We start from the raw sequence: 20687 nt of genomic DNA, 5'->3' as shown, positions 1-20687 counted from the left end.
ATAAGAAGGCCTTGATGGTGCTACATGGGGATTCAAATACTGAAACGGGTTTTACATGTGACAATCCGGGTTAGAACAGAATCTTCAGCAATCGATGCTTGTCGTAAGAGGCGACTAACGGGATCGGGTGGTCAGGCTCGCTGACTTGGCTGACACATGTCATCGTATCCCAGTTACGTAGATCTATGCTCATGCTGTTGATCACTGGATTCCCTGGTCCAGACTCGATTATTTACAGACTGCCGCCATATAGCTGGAATATTGCTGAGTGCGGCGTTAAAAATCAACCAACCAACTGAAATGTGTTTTGTCAATCTGAACGGAAGGGGCAAGCTTTCTAGATAATAAATGGTTACGTTCGCAAATGGTGACATTGTAATTGCTCACTATCCTACGATAGTCAATGACATCAAGTGTATGATAAATAACAGCATTTGAAATAGATTAGTGTTTTTATTGAGAAAATATATTCTCAGTAATATGCAAGTAATATTGCTGCTTACAGGCCTTTAGTAATATAGCAGTCATAACACTAACTATAATGTCTCTCTGAGATTGCTGTATTACTGCTGATTACATGCCTATGATAATATACCGTATTTCCTCCAATAAGCGCCCGGGCGCTTATATTTTCAATGGACTTCCTGACCCGGCCCTTATAAGAGGCCCGACGCCTTTGCTCTTACTGGGTGGAATTACATTAATTGTTAGGAAGCTGCTTTACACCCGGCGCTTATTTGAGGAAATGCGGTAGCTGTAATATTGCTGATTACAGGCCTGTGGTGGCATTATAGAGGAAATGGTGTTTGCATTGCCAAATACTGATTAAGTAACGTGATATTCACCATATTTGAAAAAGCACACATACGAGTGATGAATTCAATTTATCATTTTCACATTGCTGTTTCTTTTTGGAGAAATAACCATCAAAATTAACAACAGAATTAAAAACAGAGTTTGGCCGAATAATTAAAACTAAAATAACCGTAACAAGTTAACAACTATTCTGCGTCATTTGATTATACCTCTGGTATAATGTCACTGATATTTAGCTCTCCAATGAAAATGTGTTCACTCAGAAAATAATTCCGTTATCTAATTTGCATACTTGGGTCATGGGGGTATGGACTATATTATAAGTTGTTCACTGGTCTCGAGGGGGACATGGGCCGATGTACCCTTGATGTTTGTTTAGAACATGAAGAAACATCGAGGGTACATCAACCCAGGGACCAGTGAAAAACGTATTTATCTTCAAATACACCTCAATGGTAATTCTGAACTGTTTGAAGCACCGGTATCGGATCATAGTATGGAGTACCAGATGACAAGACAAGAAAAACAACTTTAGAGTTGTCTCCCTTCCACCGAATTGCATTCGCAAAACATCGGTAATTTCCGTGCATCATACGTGATTCAACGTTATTCGAGATAAAGAATTACTACTACGAAGTACCAAATGAGTTCGGTATTCCCAGCGGGGTACATAGAAAATGTTACTCGCTTGTAAGCGGGGTACATTGAAAATAATAGAAAAGCGCTTAGCCAGTCAGAAATCGACATTTATGTGTGAGGCAAGATAAGTTTTCAAGTCCTAACCTTATGTCACAGATAAATGCTTTATTTAAATATACAGCTGTAATATGCCAGATATAGGTGTAATATTGCTGACAACAAGCTGTGTGATAATATAGAACAAATCTTATGAATATTAGCTTCTATATTTCGTGAGTGCGACTTTCGATACAGATTCTTGTACCGTTGTCCAGCAGAAGTAATACATGCAGTGGAGGAGATGTATATATATACTGAATGTAACAATGAGACAACATAATTGCCATAATTGGTTAAGTAGTAAGATGATAAAGCCACTGAGTACACACAGGATAGGGCGTGGAAGCCAGAGTTGTACAAATAAAATCCATTGTAATCCATAACATTTGTTCAATATTGTAGGTCCCTACTTCTAAAATGCCACTCAAACAAGTTAAGCTGTGTGATAGGTATCTATATAGGATACTAAGTACTTTGACAACAATCTGTAAGATCAAGCTGCCATAACGACGTCAGACGTGACGTAACTATTCTATGATGGCGATACTACTCTTCACTTGCAGGTACAGCTTCGGCCCCCATCGACTAAGAGAATCTGTCCCGTCACATAGCTTGCAGCGTCGGAGGCAAGGTAGCCAATAGCCTCAGACACATCCTGGGGCGTGCCCAATCTGCCAAAGGGGCTGGCACTGGCTTGTGAATCCAAAAACTGTAAATGTATAATAATAATCTTTCAGGAAAATAGTACCACAAGGGCTATTCCCATTACAATCACCCCAACACCAAAATCTGAAGATGGATGACACGTGTCATGGTAACCCAATGGCGTAGATCGATGCTCATGATGTTGATCACTGGATTGCCAGAACATACTTTCGGTTAGTCACCGAGTATACCCAGAGGTTCAATGATCTATCAACAGACATATGTGAGGTGAGGTGAGGTGAAATGGGGTTTAACGTCGTACTTAATAGTATTTCGCTCATATGACGACGTGCATGCGTGTGTATGTGTGGCTGCTTGTACTAGTCCAGACATAAGTTGGTTTTATAGTGCTAGCTCATTGAGATACCATGCCTCAGTTAAGCATGAATACCCCACTTAGACGCATTACACTGACTCCGATCCGACCAGTCCTTGTTGTACCCATTAATGCCGAGCGCCAGGCAGGAAGCAACAAGTACCATATTTTAACGTCTTTTGGTATGACGCGGCCGGGGACCAAACCTGCGACTTTCCGCTCTCCGGGCGGACGCTCTAACCACTACACCACAGAGGCGGTCAGAACGGACATACAATGCTACTGATATAATAGGTGACGTGTATTTCGTCGCGTCACACATCACAACTGTTTAGATCTATCTGACCAGCATCAACGCTGTACATAATGGATGCTTAACGCCGCAGTTGCTGACCTTCTGTATCTCGTCGTCTTTGCCGTGGAGGGCAGAACCCTCTCGTCCGAAGATCGAAGTCGCCACAGTGCTGGGGCTGAAACAAAGGTGTGTGGAGCTTAGATGCCAGTTTGGCGTTTGATAGTGACTGAGAGAGTTTACTACTGAACTCTGAGCTGTGAATGATTTGTGAGTGGCTGTGTCGATATTAACAAATAGCACTCCTTTAGAGTAGATTTCTTGTTGTGTTAGAGCATTAAGTGAGACTACCATTACCCATCAAGGGTATAATTAGGAAAGAATATGGGCTCCGTTCCTCAAAGCGATCTTAACGCTACGACTGCCGTAAGTCTATGTTAAAGTATGGGAGTTACGATCATCTTAGCGCTACTACTGCCGTAAGTCTATGTTAAAGTATGGGAGTTACGATCATCTTAGCGCTACTACTGTCGTAAGTCTATGTTAAAGTATGGGAGTTACGATCATCTTAGCGCTACTACTGTCGTAAGTCTATGTTAAAGTATGGGAGTTACGATCATCTTAGCGCCACTACTGTCGTAAGTTTATGTTAAAGTATGGGAGTTACGATCATCTTAGCGCTACGATGGCTTTGAGGAACGGGAGAATGGTCTCTAACTTCTTTTGAGTAATATATATATTTCAACTTCACATTTCGTGTGATGTATATAATTTAGGAACAGATGCGGACAACGTCTCACTTTGACAGTAGTGACAATCGAAAACAGGCAGATCGTTGGGTCATAGCCCCCCTGTAAGTGTGTGTGGCATATGTCTGCCAAAATCTATGCTACATTGTAGGGATACACACAAGTAACACATTATTAAGGCATAAAAAAAGTTGTGGTTCCGATTCCCCGACAGACCCTTGAATTCTGGTGCCGACCCTATTTTTATAAGCAGTATGAATAAGATAACCGTTCTGATACCATTGTTTTTTCCCGGCACCAACAGACATCGGTCATTCTGATAGAGAAAGTCGACATGATGGCCGAGAGCTTGGTTAACTAAACAATTACACATTGATAAATGTGTTATTAGTTTGTACTTTACTGCTTAAAAAATGTATTAAAAAATCCTACTTACCTACCCTAATTTTAAAGAGGTGTAATCGGAACCACAACATTGTATTTGGCCTAATCAGACTCGCACACCCAACTGATGTGTCATTGCTGAAGAGAGGAAATTCTTACCTCACAGAATTCACCCGAACCTTTTTGGGCGCGAGCTCTGCAGAGGAAAAAACAACCTTCGTAAACACATGTCATGTTACGATGAACACAAACATAAATACTTATAGTCCGTGGGTGTGACTAAATATACACATGGTTGGTTGGCACCCAGTTTCGGCTCAGTGGGTTTGCATATGATGACAAATAGATATATGCTATGTGTTGTCATTGACCAAAACAGAAGAATCTGATTCAAGTTCAGAGTTTGTCATCCCAATTATAGATTTTTTATTCACTGTTATCGGGATGTGCATTTTCCGGTCATGGGGGGTAATAGCAGATGATTGAATTTCTGTCAACAGTGAGTGTGTTTCAAACATGGAAGTAGTCTGTCTCACAGTCCCAGTCCCTGAACCACACTATTTTCCCTACTGCCTAGCCCTCTCTGCAGTGCTAAAGCCCTAAATAAGTCAATTTCCTCAGGTTCTGAATCTCTGGTCTCACTGGGGCTCCTTTTCAATTTAAATGGGCTTGTTTGTTACTATCAAAATTATATATATTCAGAGACTAAGTATTAGTCTAACATGGAAGCTGCATGCTCGACTTTGGGTCACGCCTACTTAAGTGGCCAGTGTCAGGCAATGTGTTAGGGTGTCAGTTTGTTATCCAATATGCCGTCAACGGATGCTCAAACGAGAATCTAAATTTAATATCAGTAATTGTCACACTAAAACATACTAAAGGCAACACACATTCCAAGGAGAACGTTGTTTCGAATTGTCTCCCCTGAACAGGATGAACTGATGATTTTGACAGACGTATCCTCTAAGTGTCCTTATGTGCAAAATACACAGACGACGGATCTGATCTAATTATACGAACCCCTAAATCAATGTTTCATTACAACTAACGCACGCATCGCTGGAACAACCTTCCAACACTATGGGTCGGTCACCCCACGTCGCAAGCAGTTACTCCGCCCTTCCCACCACATCTAACGCGAACCCAGTTACCTCTTCTGACATACAGTCACCCCACACCCACTCAAAAAGGTCTGTCCACTCAAAACAGTCTCCCAACCAAACACACAGCGCTCCTTTCAGTCACCCACCTAGAAAACCCAGACAAGTGATCAACGAACCAAAACATTCAACCCACATTATCAATCTCAACATTCAAACAGTCATCCACGCAAACTGTAACCCCACTTAATTCAGTCAACCAGCCAAGAGATCACTCTACCCACACAAAAAAACCTTATAGATAAAACCCACAGTCAACCCTCCCACACAGTTCCTCCACCCAAGTCAACCCTCCCACACGGTCACTCCACCCAATTTAACCCTTACGCACAGTCACCAAACCCAGAGATGACTCCACCAAGGTACTCGACACAGATACTCATCCATCGACAATCACTCCACACAGAAACCCAGCCATCGACCGTCACTCCACACAGACACCCAGCCATCGACAGTCACCCACCCACCAAGACACTCACCCAAAGCCAGGCACTGAGTGAACATGTCAAGGGCGGCCTTGGCGACACAGTAGATCCCAACCTCCGGCATCTGCAACACATGTGACTCGATCAGCAATCCATTAACGAGAGATGATTGTAACAATCGCTATTTCGCTCTCTGCAATGTTTTCTCTCAAATTACAATTTACAATAATTTACACAATTTAATCATTAAATTATTGAACTGTGAATCTTTTAGTTTGTTTTCGCTCCGAAGAATTTGGGAAGGGGAGGTAACTCTGGTCATCTGAGAGGTGACTCAGGTGCCCGGAACTTCGTTCATCCGAACAATAATTGAGAAAACGCAAATGAGGTTCGACTATACCGATACGATAAGCTGTGTCAATCATGTCATCAAGCTTGACCACCCGATCCAGTTAGTAGCTCCAACGAAAAGCGTGGGTTGATGGAGATCAATTCTTATACGGATCCTCAATGACTCAGGAATTGAAGAACTGTGACCAAACCATTCATACCACAAACATAGTTGGACTCACCGCCCTGGTCCCGCAAAGACTTGATATATTTACAATGTTCCCTGCAAGGAGAAAAAAGCTTAGTTCGCCTGTATTTTGGTCATTGCATTACACCATTTCACGTTTTACGACAATGTGCTACACTAAGTGGGTAGGCCGAGCATGGGTTATTGTTTGCATGTTAAAGGTAATGAAATATTTAACTGTTTTTCTTCAGAACAAATATCGCACTTGTCCACAATGACATCGAGCTCAGAGCTTAGTCTAGTCACCGAACCCACCCACTCCTTCTCGCTCTTTCTCATTACTTCATGTCATGTGTAGAGTTTGGGACATTTTTGACCGCATCTGTGGATGAATTAGCAGCCTGGTGGTCCTGTGTAGCAATCGTGATATTCGGTTCTGCCTAGACTACGTACGTCTCCTTCCCTTTCCGATTTTGAGTTATTTTGGAATTCATCCTTCTCATCTGGAGATAAACGGGCTATACGCACCCCACTCCACCTGACGTACTCATTCGTGTATTCCAATATGTTCCTCCAGAAGCATCCCTGCAGCTCTTCCAGATGTACCCACCCTGTCTCACCCCCAGATGTACCCACCCTGTCTCACCCCAGATGTACCCATCTACGTCTTCTCCAGATGCATACCCACCTTCATCTCTCGTTGTACCCACCCTGCGTCTGCCCCAGATGCACCTACCCTGCGACTTCTCCAAGTGGGGGACTGCCAGCTGTGACAGGAGGAAGGGCACCTTCATGTTGAGGTCCATCGACTTATCGTAGTCGGACTCCGACATTCCCATGGACTCCCCAGGGAAGACCACACCAGCGTTGTTCACCTGCATTACAGGTAGGTCAGGTGAGACGCCCGGGTGATCAACACTTATACCCGGTCATACATGTGTAACCACAAATCAAAACGCATCCTTAGTATAGATTACGATGGTGTACATGTTGCCAAAACACCACAGATATCGTACCTAGTTGTGACCTTGCCAGTGGCCCTCGTTTCTTTCCCAGTGTAGACGATTCTGTCGATTTTGACGGGTAAATGACAGACCACAATATGGTCGCTAGGTCCAGGTGCCGACAGCACGCGGTCGTCTGTCTTCCTGCTGGAGCGGTGGCCAAAACTGCGGATACTGATGACGTCACTTTGAGCATCCGGTTGCGCAGATGGATAATGGATATCTTCCGGGAGGTCATTCTCGGCCTTCAGTTCTGGGACTGATTTTCATGATATTCCACACACATCACTGTAAAGGATACATGTGTTGTTTGGGCAACACTACACAATGCTTGTGATTGTAAGTCACAACCAAAGCACTTTTCAAAATATTTAGCTTTTCTTAAAGATATATTTCTGTAACACAAGATTTGTACTTCCTTTTGTACATCGACCCTAGATGGCGCAGTCACCAACTGTACCACTACAACATCTAAATGTTTCACATAACCCCAAACAAGCAAACATATTCAAGAGAAACCAAAATAATCACGCTAAGAAAAGCATTATAAATATGTTTTAGGTGTTTTTATGCATTCGGAACTCACCGGGGCAGACTAAAGTCACACATATACGTATTCAGGCTGGAAACGCCACCCAACGATCGCACTCGTACACGTACCAGTACATCGAGCCTGGCAAACTTGGCGACCGTCTTTTCAATGGTGTCCTTCCTGAACGCCGAGTCAGTCAGGTCACCAGAAATAGTCCGAATCTGGAAATCAAACAGATCATAAGTCATGCTTCGTGTTCTCACCTTCAGTGTTCCTCGGCTCTGTAATTGTTGCTTTTCTTGTTGTGTTAAGTGTACGTGTCTATGCCAGATGACGTCAGCTGTAAATAATCGAGTCTGGACCAGACAGTCCTGTGACTGACTTCATGAGTATTGATCTACGCAATTAGGATACTATGACATACGATGATAGTATCGCCTTCATTTCTGCAGCTTTCTAACCACTGTCACGTTGAATGTATCTATTGTTATTTTATGTATTGTACTGAATTATATGCTCAGTATACTTCTTCGATGACATCCTTTATCCGAGCTAGCAAGTTTTACCATTCGATCCTGTTAGCAGCCTCACACCCGGATTTACACGGGTAGTCGGTTATCGATACGAATTTACAGTCCGTTTGAGTCAGAAACGGACCGATGAATTGCAAATTTTATCATTGAACAAAATTGCCACATAAATATAAATAGTACACATGTTCATCATTTACTAATATCCAACAGCTTTCTTATATTTGAAAATTTCCGGACTCCACCCAAAAAGTTGTTTTAGAAACTATCATCATTGAAAACGCAAAAGTTGTTATCTGTCGCGGCGGGGTGAAACCGCAGAAACGGAACAGCCAGTCATGACAGGGGACATCTCAAAATCTATTCCGGGAGACCTGTCGGTTCCTCGTCTGTCGTAGTGTCATAGTCACGACTTAAAGGGATGACAAGTGGTGCCACAGTTGCCTGTTGTAAGCCATCCCGAGACCAGTAACCTTGTTCGATGACGTTAGCGATCTTGTTGACATAGTTTTGCAAAGTTTCAGTCGTGATTTTGTTAAGGGATTCCTTAACCAAAACCTCTACGTCACGTAATCTAAAAGTTGTGTTTGATCTGGCAACATCTCCTTTGACAATACCTCATATCATTTCAATAGGGTTAAGGTCACAGTGATAGGATGGAAGTCGCAGAATATCGTGACCCTTACTTTTTATGTAACTGTCAACTTTGTAGAAAGGTTCACCTTTGTGGGTTTTATGATTTCATATAGCTGAGGCTTCGTTGCCTTTGAAGGCCGTGCGATCTGAAATTTGTCGAGCCATGATATCATATCACCTTTTCGACTGTTCGATGTCGGGGCTTTACTGTCGGGGTCCTGCACGCTGTGGTATGGGGCATTGTCCATTACGATAAAAGACTTCTCTGGTAGAGCTGGTACCAACTTGTTTTTAACCCAATCGAGGAAAACGGCACCATTCATCTCGGAATGGTAGTCTCTGTTATCTGTGGACTTTGCCCTGAATACCAAGTCGCAGCCTGGGAGAAAGCCTTTGCTGGAGCAACCAGCATGGAGAATGATTAGTCTCTCTCCTTTCCCAAGAGGCAGCTTTCTACGTGACCCCTTATCACCCCCATTGGGTACCCACTGACTGCTGGCAGTGTGCGAGGCAATGACCCAGGTCTCGTCCAAGTACACTGGCTCGAACCCTTCCTCGCGATTCTTCTTTATAACCCTGAGAAAATTATTTCTCAAGCGAACGATATCAGGGCGTTCACAGAGTACTGACCTATTCTCCCCCGAAATTTTCTTATAACGATACCCGAAAGAGTGTAAGAGTCGCCAGAGTGTGTACTTTGATACTCTGAGGTTGTGTTCTTGCTTCAAATGCTTTTTAAAAATTGTCAGCGACATGTATTTGTTTTCAGAATAAAGCTTGTTGATAGACTGCCTTACAAGGTTTTTTTGAAAGTTGTCCAAATGTTTTAATTTGTGTGATTTTGACACGACCCCTACCTGCTTCGCATCACCCTCACAATGTTTGTGTTCCAGAACATTTGTCAGTACCCTTGCTGATACTCCTAAAGCTTTTGCTGTCCGCTTACGGAATTTATTAATGGCATAAAATGGTTTGCCCCTTTCGGCTTCAGCACGGAAAAAATCGTACACTTTAATCATCAACTGTTTCACGTCATTTTTCATCAGGCATGTGTATCCCGTTCACGACGAGATAGTGGCTGTTCCGTTTCTGCGGTTTCACCCCGCCGCGACAGATAACTTTTGCGTTTTCAGTGATAATAGTTAATGTCCTAGGAGTGTACAAAATAGCAAGTTGTTTCTCGCAACACTCACGTTATCAGCAGGTACCCCACACGCCATGCATCGCTTAGCGACATCTTCAAGTCTCGAATTATCTCGTCCCGTTAGCGCGAGTTTGGCTCCCTTTTTGGCAAAATGCAAAGCCGTCCCCTCTCCAAGCCCGGCACTCGCTCCTGGAGAATGGAGAAATAGGATGTCATTAGAAACATTGAAAAAACAACATTCCACAAACCTGACTTGGCATTAACAGTGAACAGTTTTGTCAATAATGTACCATGTGGAGCAATAGAGACATTCATCAACATTAATAACTCGATATCACTTAACAGCGAATACATACATAAATACACATTATGTAAGCCATCAGTAGACCTTATATTTAGCAATTATACAGTGTAGATGAGGTGAAATGGGGTTTAACGTCGCACTTAAGAATATTTCGCTAGTTTTATAGTGCTAGCTCACTGAGATACCATGCCGCAGTTAAGCATGAATACCCCACTCAGACACATTATACTGACTCCCAGCCGACCAGTCTTTGTTGTACCCATTAATGCCGAGCGCCAGGCAGGGACCAACAAGTACTATAACAACGTCTTTCGGTATGACGCGGCCGGGGATCGAACCCGCGACCTTCCGCAGACGCTCTAACCACTACACCACGGAGGCGGTCATTATACAAAGTAAGTATTTTTGTCATTTGTATGGAGCGGATTCTGGATACCTTTACAAGATTCGTTTACGGGATTCGAACCAGTTGGTTTTATAATTCGCTGAGCAAACTTTCTTCCCTTGGCTCTGCAAGGATTCGCTGATCGTGCATTCGAAGCCAATACCCACCTACCTTGGTGAATGTCGGTTTCTTCCCTCTTTCAGCTCACACAATAAAATAGCTGACCTCAGCTCGTTCGCGAACTCGCTCACTCACTAACTCATTCACTCACAAGCCAATATAGGTACTAAAACTATTCTGTACTTCAGTGCGTCTATAAACCCAGCGACCGCCTCCGTGGTGTAGTGGTTAGAGCGTCCGCCCTGAGAGGACTGGTCGGCTCGGAGTCAGTATAATGTGTCTGAGTCGGGTATTCATGCTTCACTGCGACATGGTATCACAGTGGGCTGGCACTAAAAAAACAGCTTAAATCTGGGCTAGTACAAGCAGCCGCACATACACATACACACGCATGCACGTCGTCATATGAGCGAAATATTCTCAAGCACGACGTAAAACCCAATTTCACCTCACCTCACCTATAAACCCAGCTCATTCGCAGACACATATTGAAATCTGCACTATTTCTAAAAACATATATCAATTGCATTTATAGGCACAGAACGGAACATGAATTGAATTATAGAAACCTGTAGCATTGTCGTCTGCTTGAGTTAAATGGCCCCATTTGTGCAGTGTAACGATGATACTGCACATTTAGCAAGGCGATAACAAAAATAAACAATCTCCATATTTCTTGCTCCATATAACTCCCCGACGCATTGTTAGCGTTCCTGGGAGGGTTTGAGTGTACAGCCTTCTACATGCAAGTCTCTGTGCAGGAAAATGTTTTTTCATATTTACCCGTAATAAGTACAACTCGGCCCACGAAGCTCGCCATCGCGTGCTTGTGCTGTCTCGAATATCTGGCTGGGGAACAACTGACGGGAACATCTATATGAATCACTGACCTCCTCGAGGTAAATTATGTAAATTCTAAAGGGTAAACGGAGGTCTCCGATGCCATGCAGGCTGCTGTGGAAGTAGTCATGTTAGAGTTAACCAATCATTTCGCCGATTCTGACGAATTCGATCAGAGCGAGGCTGTGGCTCTCACGGCCTACAGGGAAGGCTCGTGCAGCCGAACTGCAAGTGTGTCAGTCAAAGTGACCTGACACACACTGCACTGTTATTGCTTCAATCCGCCATCAGAAAAAGCCGCTTTATCTGGTAGAACCTTGGAGTCGAGAGACCTAGACTTGCACTGGCTCTTCCCAAAGTATAGAAACATATTTTTATAATTAATATAATGCTTATTCACGTGTGTTATAGCTATTGTCACGTTACATAATTTACCAGTTTATCCTTGCACATATCACACTGTCCATTCATATATTTTGGTTCCATTGTTAACAATACAATCTCGCCACCAATATGTACTGTATATAAATACGATTGCTTCCCTACAGTTTCAGCATATTTATGTGTGGTTAACTTTGAATTTTCTGATCCGTATTTATTTTGATGCTCCGATTCCGGGCTAATCTTAAATATTTACACGTTACCTATTATTTGTTGTTTAACAAACCGGCGGCCTATGGTGAAAACCTTAACCTGGGACAGCCAGGTGTTAGAGAAACACGTGCACAAGTGCCCACCAAGTTATTGATTCATTAGCCTGTGCTGTGCCGTCTCCATCCTTTCTCGCACGCCTGGCTGTCCCTTTCTCTGCACTCCTCCCTCGTAACAAATAGTGAACTGTGTCAAAATTGTAATGATAGTTTCTTAAAGAACTTTTTTGGTGGAGTCCGGAACATTTTCAAATATAAGAAAGCTGTTGGGTATTAGTAAATGATAAACATGTGTACTATTTCTATTTATGTGGCAATTTTGTACAATGATAAAATTTGCAATTCATCGGTCCGTTTCTGACTCAAACGGACTGTAACAATTAATACGCTGACCACGCTGGATTCAGTTACTGTTTAACTCAACTGACACACTCAAAAGAGGAAATAGGCTGATCATGGTAGCTCTTCAACGATGAACGCGAAACAGTAAGCGACAGGTATAAGCCATTGAACACCAACCAAAACAATTTCGTAGGGATGTTTTATTTTAAATGTTGACAAACATGATGGCAGCGGCTTGGACATCAGAACAGCAACTGAGGATCCGTTTCTGAAATACACAGGACAATGATGTAAAATCCGATAGTCAAAGAATTGATCAAAATATACTGAGTGTGTAAGAAGTACCCAGTGGTTAAAGCGTTCGCCCATCACGCCGATGGTGTCTTACTGGTCTCTTTTGAACGGACACCGTGTGACGTAAGAAGGCCTTGATGATGCTACATGGGGATTCAAATACTGAAATGGGTTTTACTTGTGACAATCCGGGTTAGAACAGGACCCGGTTGTATCAAACTTTAATGAAGCATTAACGAGCCATAAAACGTTCATTAAGTAACGTGTCATTAACTAATGTGTCATTACATTCTGTTGTACTAAGGTTTAAATGACGTCGTGTTGTCATTAGCGCGTCATTAACTTATTATGAAGGTCCTGGGGTATCATTAGAGCGTCATTAAACTTCCTGGAAAAGTGAACATTTCGTTTGCGCAGCATTGGATCTACCTATAGCTATAAAATTACACAGAAATGTAGAGTATGAAATTGACTATACCATAGTGTAAACTCAAGTGCAAATACGTAGGCTGTTTGAAAAATAGACACTGCTATGTTATCCCGAATTTAGCTATGCGTTAAAACAGTAAATTTCTCCGCTGTTTATCGTGCACTGATAAAAGTACTGTGCTACTATATTTTTAATTTGGCACCTTTACGGAAAGTGTGAACGAACAAAATGCTGTCTGATATCTGAACGACATAAGTACGTATTACATTGGTTTGTGTGCATATGTTTGACGTTATACACTCAATCTTAAAGGTCACATGCAACGTAAAACACAACTTTGCAGATTCTGATACGTTTCGGTATGGACTTACCGAAACAAATCGTCAAAAATGCAAATTCAACTTATAAAGTTGAAAAATAACGCGATGAAAAAAACCGCGCGAAATCGGAGTTCAAACGTTTCACTAATTTTCCCCCGACTTTTCGGGGGAAAACTTTTTTCAACAGCTGGGCTGCGCTCATAGCACGTGCGCAGTGAAATAGGTTCGCGCAGCTTGGAAGCGGGTTGTCCGGTGAATACTCGGTGAAGGCTTTGGTGTGAGCTATTTTTCTAATGTTTTGTTGATATCTCACAGGCGCGAGCTTTTTATATGCTATGACAGTAAATTAACTGTTTATATAATTTCATTTGTCTATTTCACCACACGTTCTTCTTACCGAGTCACTTTCTCAGTTCGATACTTGAAAGCAATGTCATTATTTAGCGTTGACAGAATTTCTAACTGTGATATAGATATGTCGTTGTCACAGACAAAACTCAATGTCTTGTTTTATTGACACCTGTGTGTCTGCCTGCCTGTCTGCTAATGACAATATTCAATACACAGCTGCTATCACTGACAACATGCAATCAGGCTATACACCATAAACAAAATGCATTGATTTATGGCCCGAGTTCGGTCTCTGTCACATTATGTAATTACACAGACAGGCAGGTGTGATACTTGAACACATGACATGTTATGATGTCTGTTGATTGTAAAATGTTATACACAAGAAATGAGCATGTATTTACAAAACCCAACATCTCTATATATACACACACAATGAGCCGTGAGGGCATCGGCAAATGAACCAGCCGTTACACTTGAGTGCACACCCACCCGCTCTTACTGGGTTCGGTATCCGGGCTGCTTCGTTTCTTGGGAAGTAAACCCAAGTACACAATATTGCACTTTTGATTTGCGATTGTACGCTTATAATTTTGTTTATATGTTTTTTCATAACCAGCAAAGTATATTATATGTCATGAATAAGTGATAATTGTGTTTTAATTATGTTTGATTTTTTGGTTGCATGTGACCTTTAAAAAATGACTCGCAATATGTGTTGAAAATAGATTTTCCTCTATGACGTCGAATGACTACAAAAGTTCATACGCTTATAAAGATAAGGGGGCATCACTCCGTTATGCTTAACGATTAGTCATTGTAACTCAGATCACTTTGAGAGAATTTGCTGTTGATAAGGACACTATGTTTCAGTGATGATTTGTTCACGGTATTATCGAAAACAATGATACTCAAAACATTTGTGACAAACGCGCACCTGGCCAATGATTATACGCCATTGTTTTGTCTATAACACAACATAAACAAATTCAATGAACAAGACATATCCTTTAAAAACGTTTGCATATATACATTTCATGAAATAAATAAATCATTTATATTTATTATGTCAGTTTTACTTAGGTTTAAAATACTAAATGTTGATGATGAAATTAGTTTCATGAAACCACATGTGAACGATACGCAAAGTATACATTAATAATACAAGTGTAATCTGCAGGACAGTGTGATTGTGTTTACTCTTATTCAACTCTTTCATTAGGAGTCAAACAAGGAAAAAGGCGGCAGAAAGGAGGAGGGAGGCAAACAAAACTGGAGGGGGGCCTCCACCATCAAGCCTGACAGAAATGTAACAGCGGGTGAGCCTACAGTCCTTTCTGAAACATGAATTTCACGTGTGTCTTTATTAAGATATATGAAATACATCTGGGCATATTGTTTACAGTGTATACAGTTGCTGTTGAATTGTAATTTAACAATTTCATTTCAGGTTGTATCATTCCTGCCTTCATGCATTATTCAAGGTTGTGACGTCGGCATTGAAAGTGAGGAAAATAAGGTGAATATGAAAAGGTAAGGAACCGATGTAATTAAAATTGATTTAAAAATTTGAATAATAATGCAGATGAGTTACCATACCTTTGGTAGATTGTTCCTTTTTGATTGTATGAAAATTTCTCAATTGTTATTACAATAAATGTTTTACTTACAGACACTACTCCAGCCACCCCTGAGACTCTCCAAGTACTGCCTGATTTGCCACGTGATGGGGCCTACAGTCTGCCTACCTACTCAGAGAGTTTGTTGTCAGCAGATGATGTTCCCCAAGAATTGTTAATATGTACATCATGGATATAAGGCTCATTAAGTTTAGGACAAGACAGTTATAGGGTTCTGTGTGGAGAGAGAATTATGACAGTTTCAAGCAAGTAATCTATCACAACATAATATGACATCATATCTACAATATCATAGTATCACAGGTTTGATGACTTGATAGTCCACTCTCTCTGTGTGTTCATGTTTCACATTGAGAGAGAAGATGGGTGGTATACATTTAATAGTAAAATGTCTTTACTCAGAATTTCGGATTCTTGTGATTATGTTTTCATGTCTACGTCCACATTTCAAAATCAAATGATGTGTATCTTTATTGCAGTTGATGCAGTTGAGGCAGTTGCACACTTGATTGCCTCAAAGACTCTCAGTGATATGTACTGTTATTCATGAAGTTTCAAAACATACATAGATGGAAATTGTATTTTGCTAAAGAACTTGTTTGTGTGTATTTGCTATACTGATGGATGGGAAATATCTCCTGGTGTCAGACTTGTGCTATATAACATGAAACTATATTTGAGATAAGGATACTATTGTTATGATAGAGAGGGAGAAACTGAACGTCCTTAAGGACCTGCTTGAAGTTCAAAAGAAGAGACTACACATTGAGGAGCAGAAGTTTGCCTATATCACCTCTCTGCACCAGACTGGCCAATCTGAACTCAATGTGTCCCCAATCATTCAGTTTCTTTGACAGAATATGCATTTGCACAACAATTTAAAAATCAGACTGTTCTTGTACCTATTGTTATTATTTATCATAATTCTGCCCAATGACACCATTATTAAGAAAAGCAGTTTTTTATGACAGCTTGTTGAACTTTGAGACCATCATTTAGAGGTCCCTGGTAAGATATCCCATCTTCGTGGGTAAGGTCTTCCAGTGTTGGAGGAGGTGGCAATCTGAGGTTGATGCAGAAATCGTGTAACTGACAGGTTGCATACACAACTTGATGGCATTTCTTTGGGTTGAATGGGAGACAGCCACCTGATTTATGTAGGCACCTATAAACAAAACATTGTTATTTGTTCAGCATAAAGACCAATTTTACTAGTCAAATTGTTCTTATATATTGAAGTATTCTTGACGGATCATGTCTTTCATTTACTAAGAAGTTTGAGTATCAATAATATCACATTATGCTTGTGTTATATTATTACATCTCAATCTGTCACTAGCCAAAAAGTAAGCTTTACAATATATGAGCATCTCAAATAGCGTTATAATAGCTTTGAAAGAATAATGTATGAACTTGCACATGCCTAAACCTGGATTTGATGAGTCCAAAAGCCCTCTCCACAGTATTGCGGGTTCTGCAGTGAGCAGTGTTGTACCGCTCCTTAGAAGGTGTGGTTGGATTGACTTTTGGTGTAAGCAGCCATGGGCGACAGGCATATCTGATGGAAAAGTAATAAAAAAGTATAAATAAGCCATACCATTAAGAACATAAAGTCAACATGAATACTACAATAATACATATCAACTAAAGGGTGAAATAAAATTTCATTTCCTGATTGATTAAACACTGCTGTCTTCAATTCAACTTTAAATTTTTATTCTACTTGTAATGTTATGTATGTATGTATGTATGTATGTATGTATGTATGTATGTATGTATGTATGTATGTATGTATGTATGTATGTATGTATGTATGTATGTATGTATGTATGTATGTATGTATGTATGTATGTATGTATGTATGTATGTATGTATGTATGTATGTATGTATGTATGTATGTATGTACGCACGCATGCATGCATGCTTACCCTGAATCACCTAGCAGCCATCCGTCAATCCCAGCCGTTTTGAAGCATAAACGAGTCATGAACTGACCAATTTGACACCACACTTGTGAACCTTTGGATTAAAATTATAATTATTTCATCAACCATGCATTCATTATTGACTAAAGTCATGTAATTACTTTCTAAAACGGCAAAAGCAACCTTTTTTGGACCTCATGGCATAACCCATATTGGGCCTTGCGTAATGATTGGTTATGAAAACGAATAGGTGGCACCTCTGGTCACTGTCAAGGTCATTAATGGAGTAAACAAGGTGTGTATCCTTCGAAGTTTTACATTATGATTTGCCACCATGTTTGAATACGGGTAGTATACATATGCTGAAAGCATAACGCATTAAATATGGACGTTTTGGGCTATAGTAGTTAGTTTCTAAGTAGTGTCACGTACCTTAGTTCTGCGTCACAGACAGCTTGAACGTTTACGGCATGGAAACCCTTTCTGCACACGTAAACATCTTCTTCGTCATCGCTGGGTCGCATAATAGGGATAAGAGTTCCATCGATACACCCAAGCACCTTTGGAAATCTAGCAATGTTATAGAAGGATTCCTTGGTGGCTCGTTGGTCGGATGCTGTCTTTGGGAATGATATTTGTTTCATATGTTTGACAATAGCATCGTTTGTGCGGGTAAATACCCGTGACACAGTGGACTGGGATACCCCATGCAGGTCAGCTAGCTCAGAGAAAAACGACCCCTTACCATAATATCTGAGGGAAATTAAAACCTGTGTTTCCGGCGACAATGCATGAGAACGCTCGGTTTGGAAAGCAAGATATGGTGATAGTGAGTTTACAAGCTCAAAACTGGCATGACGTGGTAGACGATATCGCCGGACTATGCTGTCATCATCCAGCGTATCGAGAACCCGAGTTCGGTCCTGAAATACCCTTGGTCGTGATGGTTTTGACTCTTCTTCAACTAAGCCGAGCAGAAAATATGCAGCCATCTTAATTCCCAAGTTACGACAGAAATGTTTGATTTACGATAAGCGCTGGCCGTTCTTAAATTTTCTCTTAACTTTACGAGATGTTTTCACTAAGATAGCTTTGTGGATCGCTTAGATTTGTGTCTTAAAGTTACGATAGGTTATACGATGTTCTTAGCGCTACGAACGCTTTGTGGATCGGGCCCCAGCAACCGATGCATGTCGTAAGAGGCGACTAACGGGATCGGGTGGTCAGACTCGCTGACTTGGCCGACACATGTCATCGTATCCCAGTTACGTAGATCTATGCTCATGCTGTTGATCACTGGATTCCCTGGTCCAGACTCGATTATTTACAGACCGCCACGATACAGCTGGAATATTGCTGAGTGCGGCGTTAAAAATCAACCAACCAACTGAAATGTGTTTTGTCAATCTGAACGGAAGGGGCAAGCTTTCTAGATAACAAATGCTCGTTACTTCGCAAATGGTGACATTGTAATTGCTCACTATCCTACGATAGTCTATGACATCAAGTGTATGATAAATAACAGCATTTGAAATAGATTAGTGTTTTTATTGAGAAAATATCTTCTCAGTAATATGCAAGTAATATTGCTTCTTACAGGCCTTTAGTAATATAGCAGTCATAACGCTAACTATAATGTCTCTCTGACATTGCTGTATTACTGCTGATTACATGCCTATGATAATATACCGTATTTCCTCCAAAAAGCGCCCGGGGAGTTTATATTTTCAATGGACTTCCTGGCCCGGCCCTTATTAGAGGCCCGACGCCTTTGCTCTTACTGGGTGGAATTACATTAATTGTAAGGAAGCTGCTTTACACCCGGCGCTTATTTGAGGAAATACGGTAGCTGTAATATTGCTGATTACAGTGAGTGAGTGAGTTTAGTTTTACGCCGCACTCAGCAATATTCCAGCTATATGGCGGCGGTCTGTAAATAATCGAGTCTGGACCAGACAATCCAGTGGTCAACAGCATGAGCATCGATCTGCGCAATTGGGAACCGATGACATGTGTCAACCAAGTCAGCGAAACTGACCACCCGATCCCGTTAGTCGCCTCTTACGACAAGATAGTCGCCTTTTTATGGCAAGCACATGGGTTGCTGAAGACCTATTCTACCCCGGATCTTCACGGGTCTGCTGATTACAGGCCTGTGATGGCATTATAGAGGAAATGGTGCTTGCATTGCCAAAAACTGATTAAGTAACGTGATATTCACCAAATTTGAAAAAAGCACACATACGAGTGATGAATTCAATTTATCATGTTCACATTGCTGTTTCTTTTTGGAGAAATAACCATCAAAACTAACAACAGAATTAAAAAACAGAGTTTGGCCGAATAATTAAAACTAAAATAACCGTAACAAGTTAACAACTATTCTGCGTCATTTGACTATACCTCTGGTATAAATGTCACTGATATTTAGCACTTCAATGAAAATGTGTTCACTCAGAAAATAATTCCGTTATCTAATTTGCATACTTGGGTCATGGGGGGTATGGACTATATTAAAAGTTGTCCACTGGTCTCGAGGGGGACATGGGCCGATGTACCCTTGATGTTTGTTTAGAACATGAAGAAACATCGAGGGTACATCAACCCAGGGACCAGTGAACAACGTATTTATCTTCAAATACACCTCAATGGTAATTCTGAACTGTTTGAAGCACGGGTATCGGATCATAGTATGGAGTACCAGATGACAAGACAAGAAAAACAACTTTAGAGTTGTCTCTCTTCCACCGAATTGCATTCGCAAAACATCGGTAATTTCCGTGCATCATACGTAATACAACGTTATTCGAGATAAAGAATTACTACTACGAAGTACCAAATGAGTTCGGTATTCCCAGCGGGGTACATAGAAAATGTTACTCGCTTGTAAGCGGGGTACATTGAAAATAATAGAAAAGCGCTAAGCCAATCAAAAATCGACATTTATGTGTGAGGCAAAATATGTTTTCATGTCCTAACCTTATGTCACAGATGAATGCTTTATTTAAATGATACAGCTGTAATATGCCAGATATAGGTGTAATATTGCTGACAACAAGCTGTGTGATAATATAGAACAAATCTTATGGATAACAGCTTCTTTATTTCGTGAGTGTGACGTTTCGATACAGATTCTT

General features: G+C 41.1%; 1 protein-coding gene and 1 long non-coding RNA gene across 2 annotated transcripts; one reads left to right on the top strand and one right to left on the bottom strand.

Annotated features, from left to right (window-relative positions):
• Positions 1–1544: 1544 nt before the first annotated feature.
• Positions 1545–11691, bottom strand: LOC124275817 (uncharacterized oxidoreductase TM_0325-like). The gene is made up of 9 exons (XM_046711499.1): positions 11541–11691; positions 9998–10137; positions 7767–7859; positions 6839–6977; positions 6158–6198; positions 5640–5709; positions 4160–4196; positions 2970–3045; positions 1545–2263 (listed from the first exon to the last, which is right to left on the bottom strand). The coding sequence occupies exons 1-9, from the start codon at positions 11575–11577 to the stop codon at positions 2108–2110; spliced, it is 789 nt and encodes a 262-aa protein (XP_046567455.1). The 5' UTR covers positions 11578–11691; the 3' UTR covers positions 1545–2107.
• Positions 6693–19243, top strand: LOC124275819. Its single transcript, XR_006898359.1, has 3 exons — positions 6693–6704; positions 9079–9081; positions 19132–19243. It is a non-coding gene; the product is annotated as an uncharacterized LOC124275819 (long non-coding RNA).
• The last annotated feature ends 1444 nt before the right edge of the window (positions 19244–20687 follow it).

The sequence above is a fragment of the Haliotis rubra genome, unplaced genomic scaffold, assembly GCF_003918875.1.
Source record: "Haliotis rubra isolate DU_JTF1 unplaced genomic scaffold, ASM391887v1 Scf203, whole genome shotgun sequence".
Lineage (NCBI taxonomy): Eukaryota > Metazoa > Mollusca > Gastropoda > Lepetellida > Haliotidae > Haliotis > Haliotis rubra.
The sequence above is the reverse complement of the archived record's forward strand: the minus strand, read 5'-3'. Positions and strand labels throughout refer to the sequence as shown.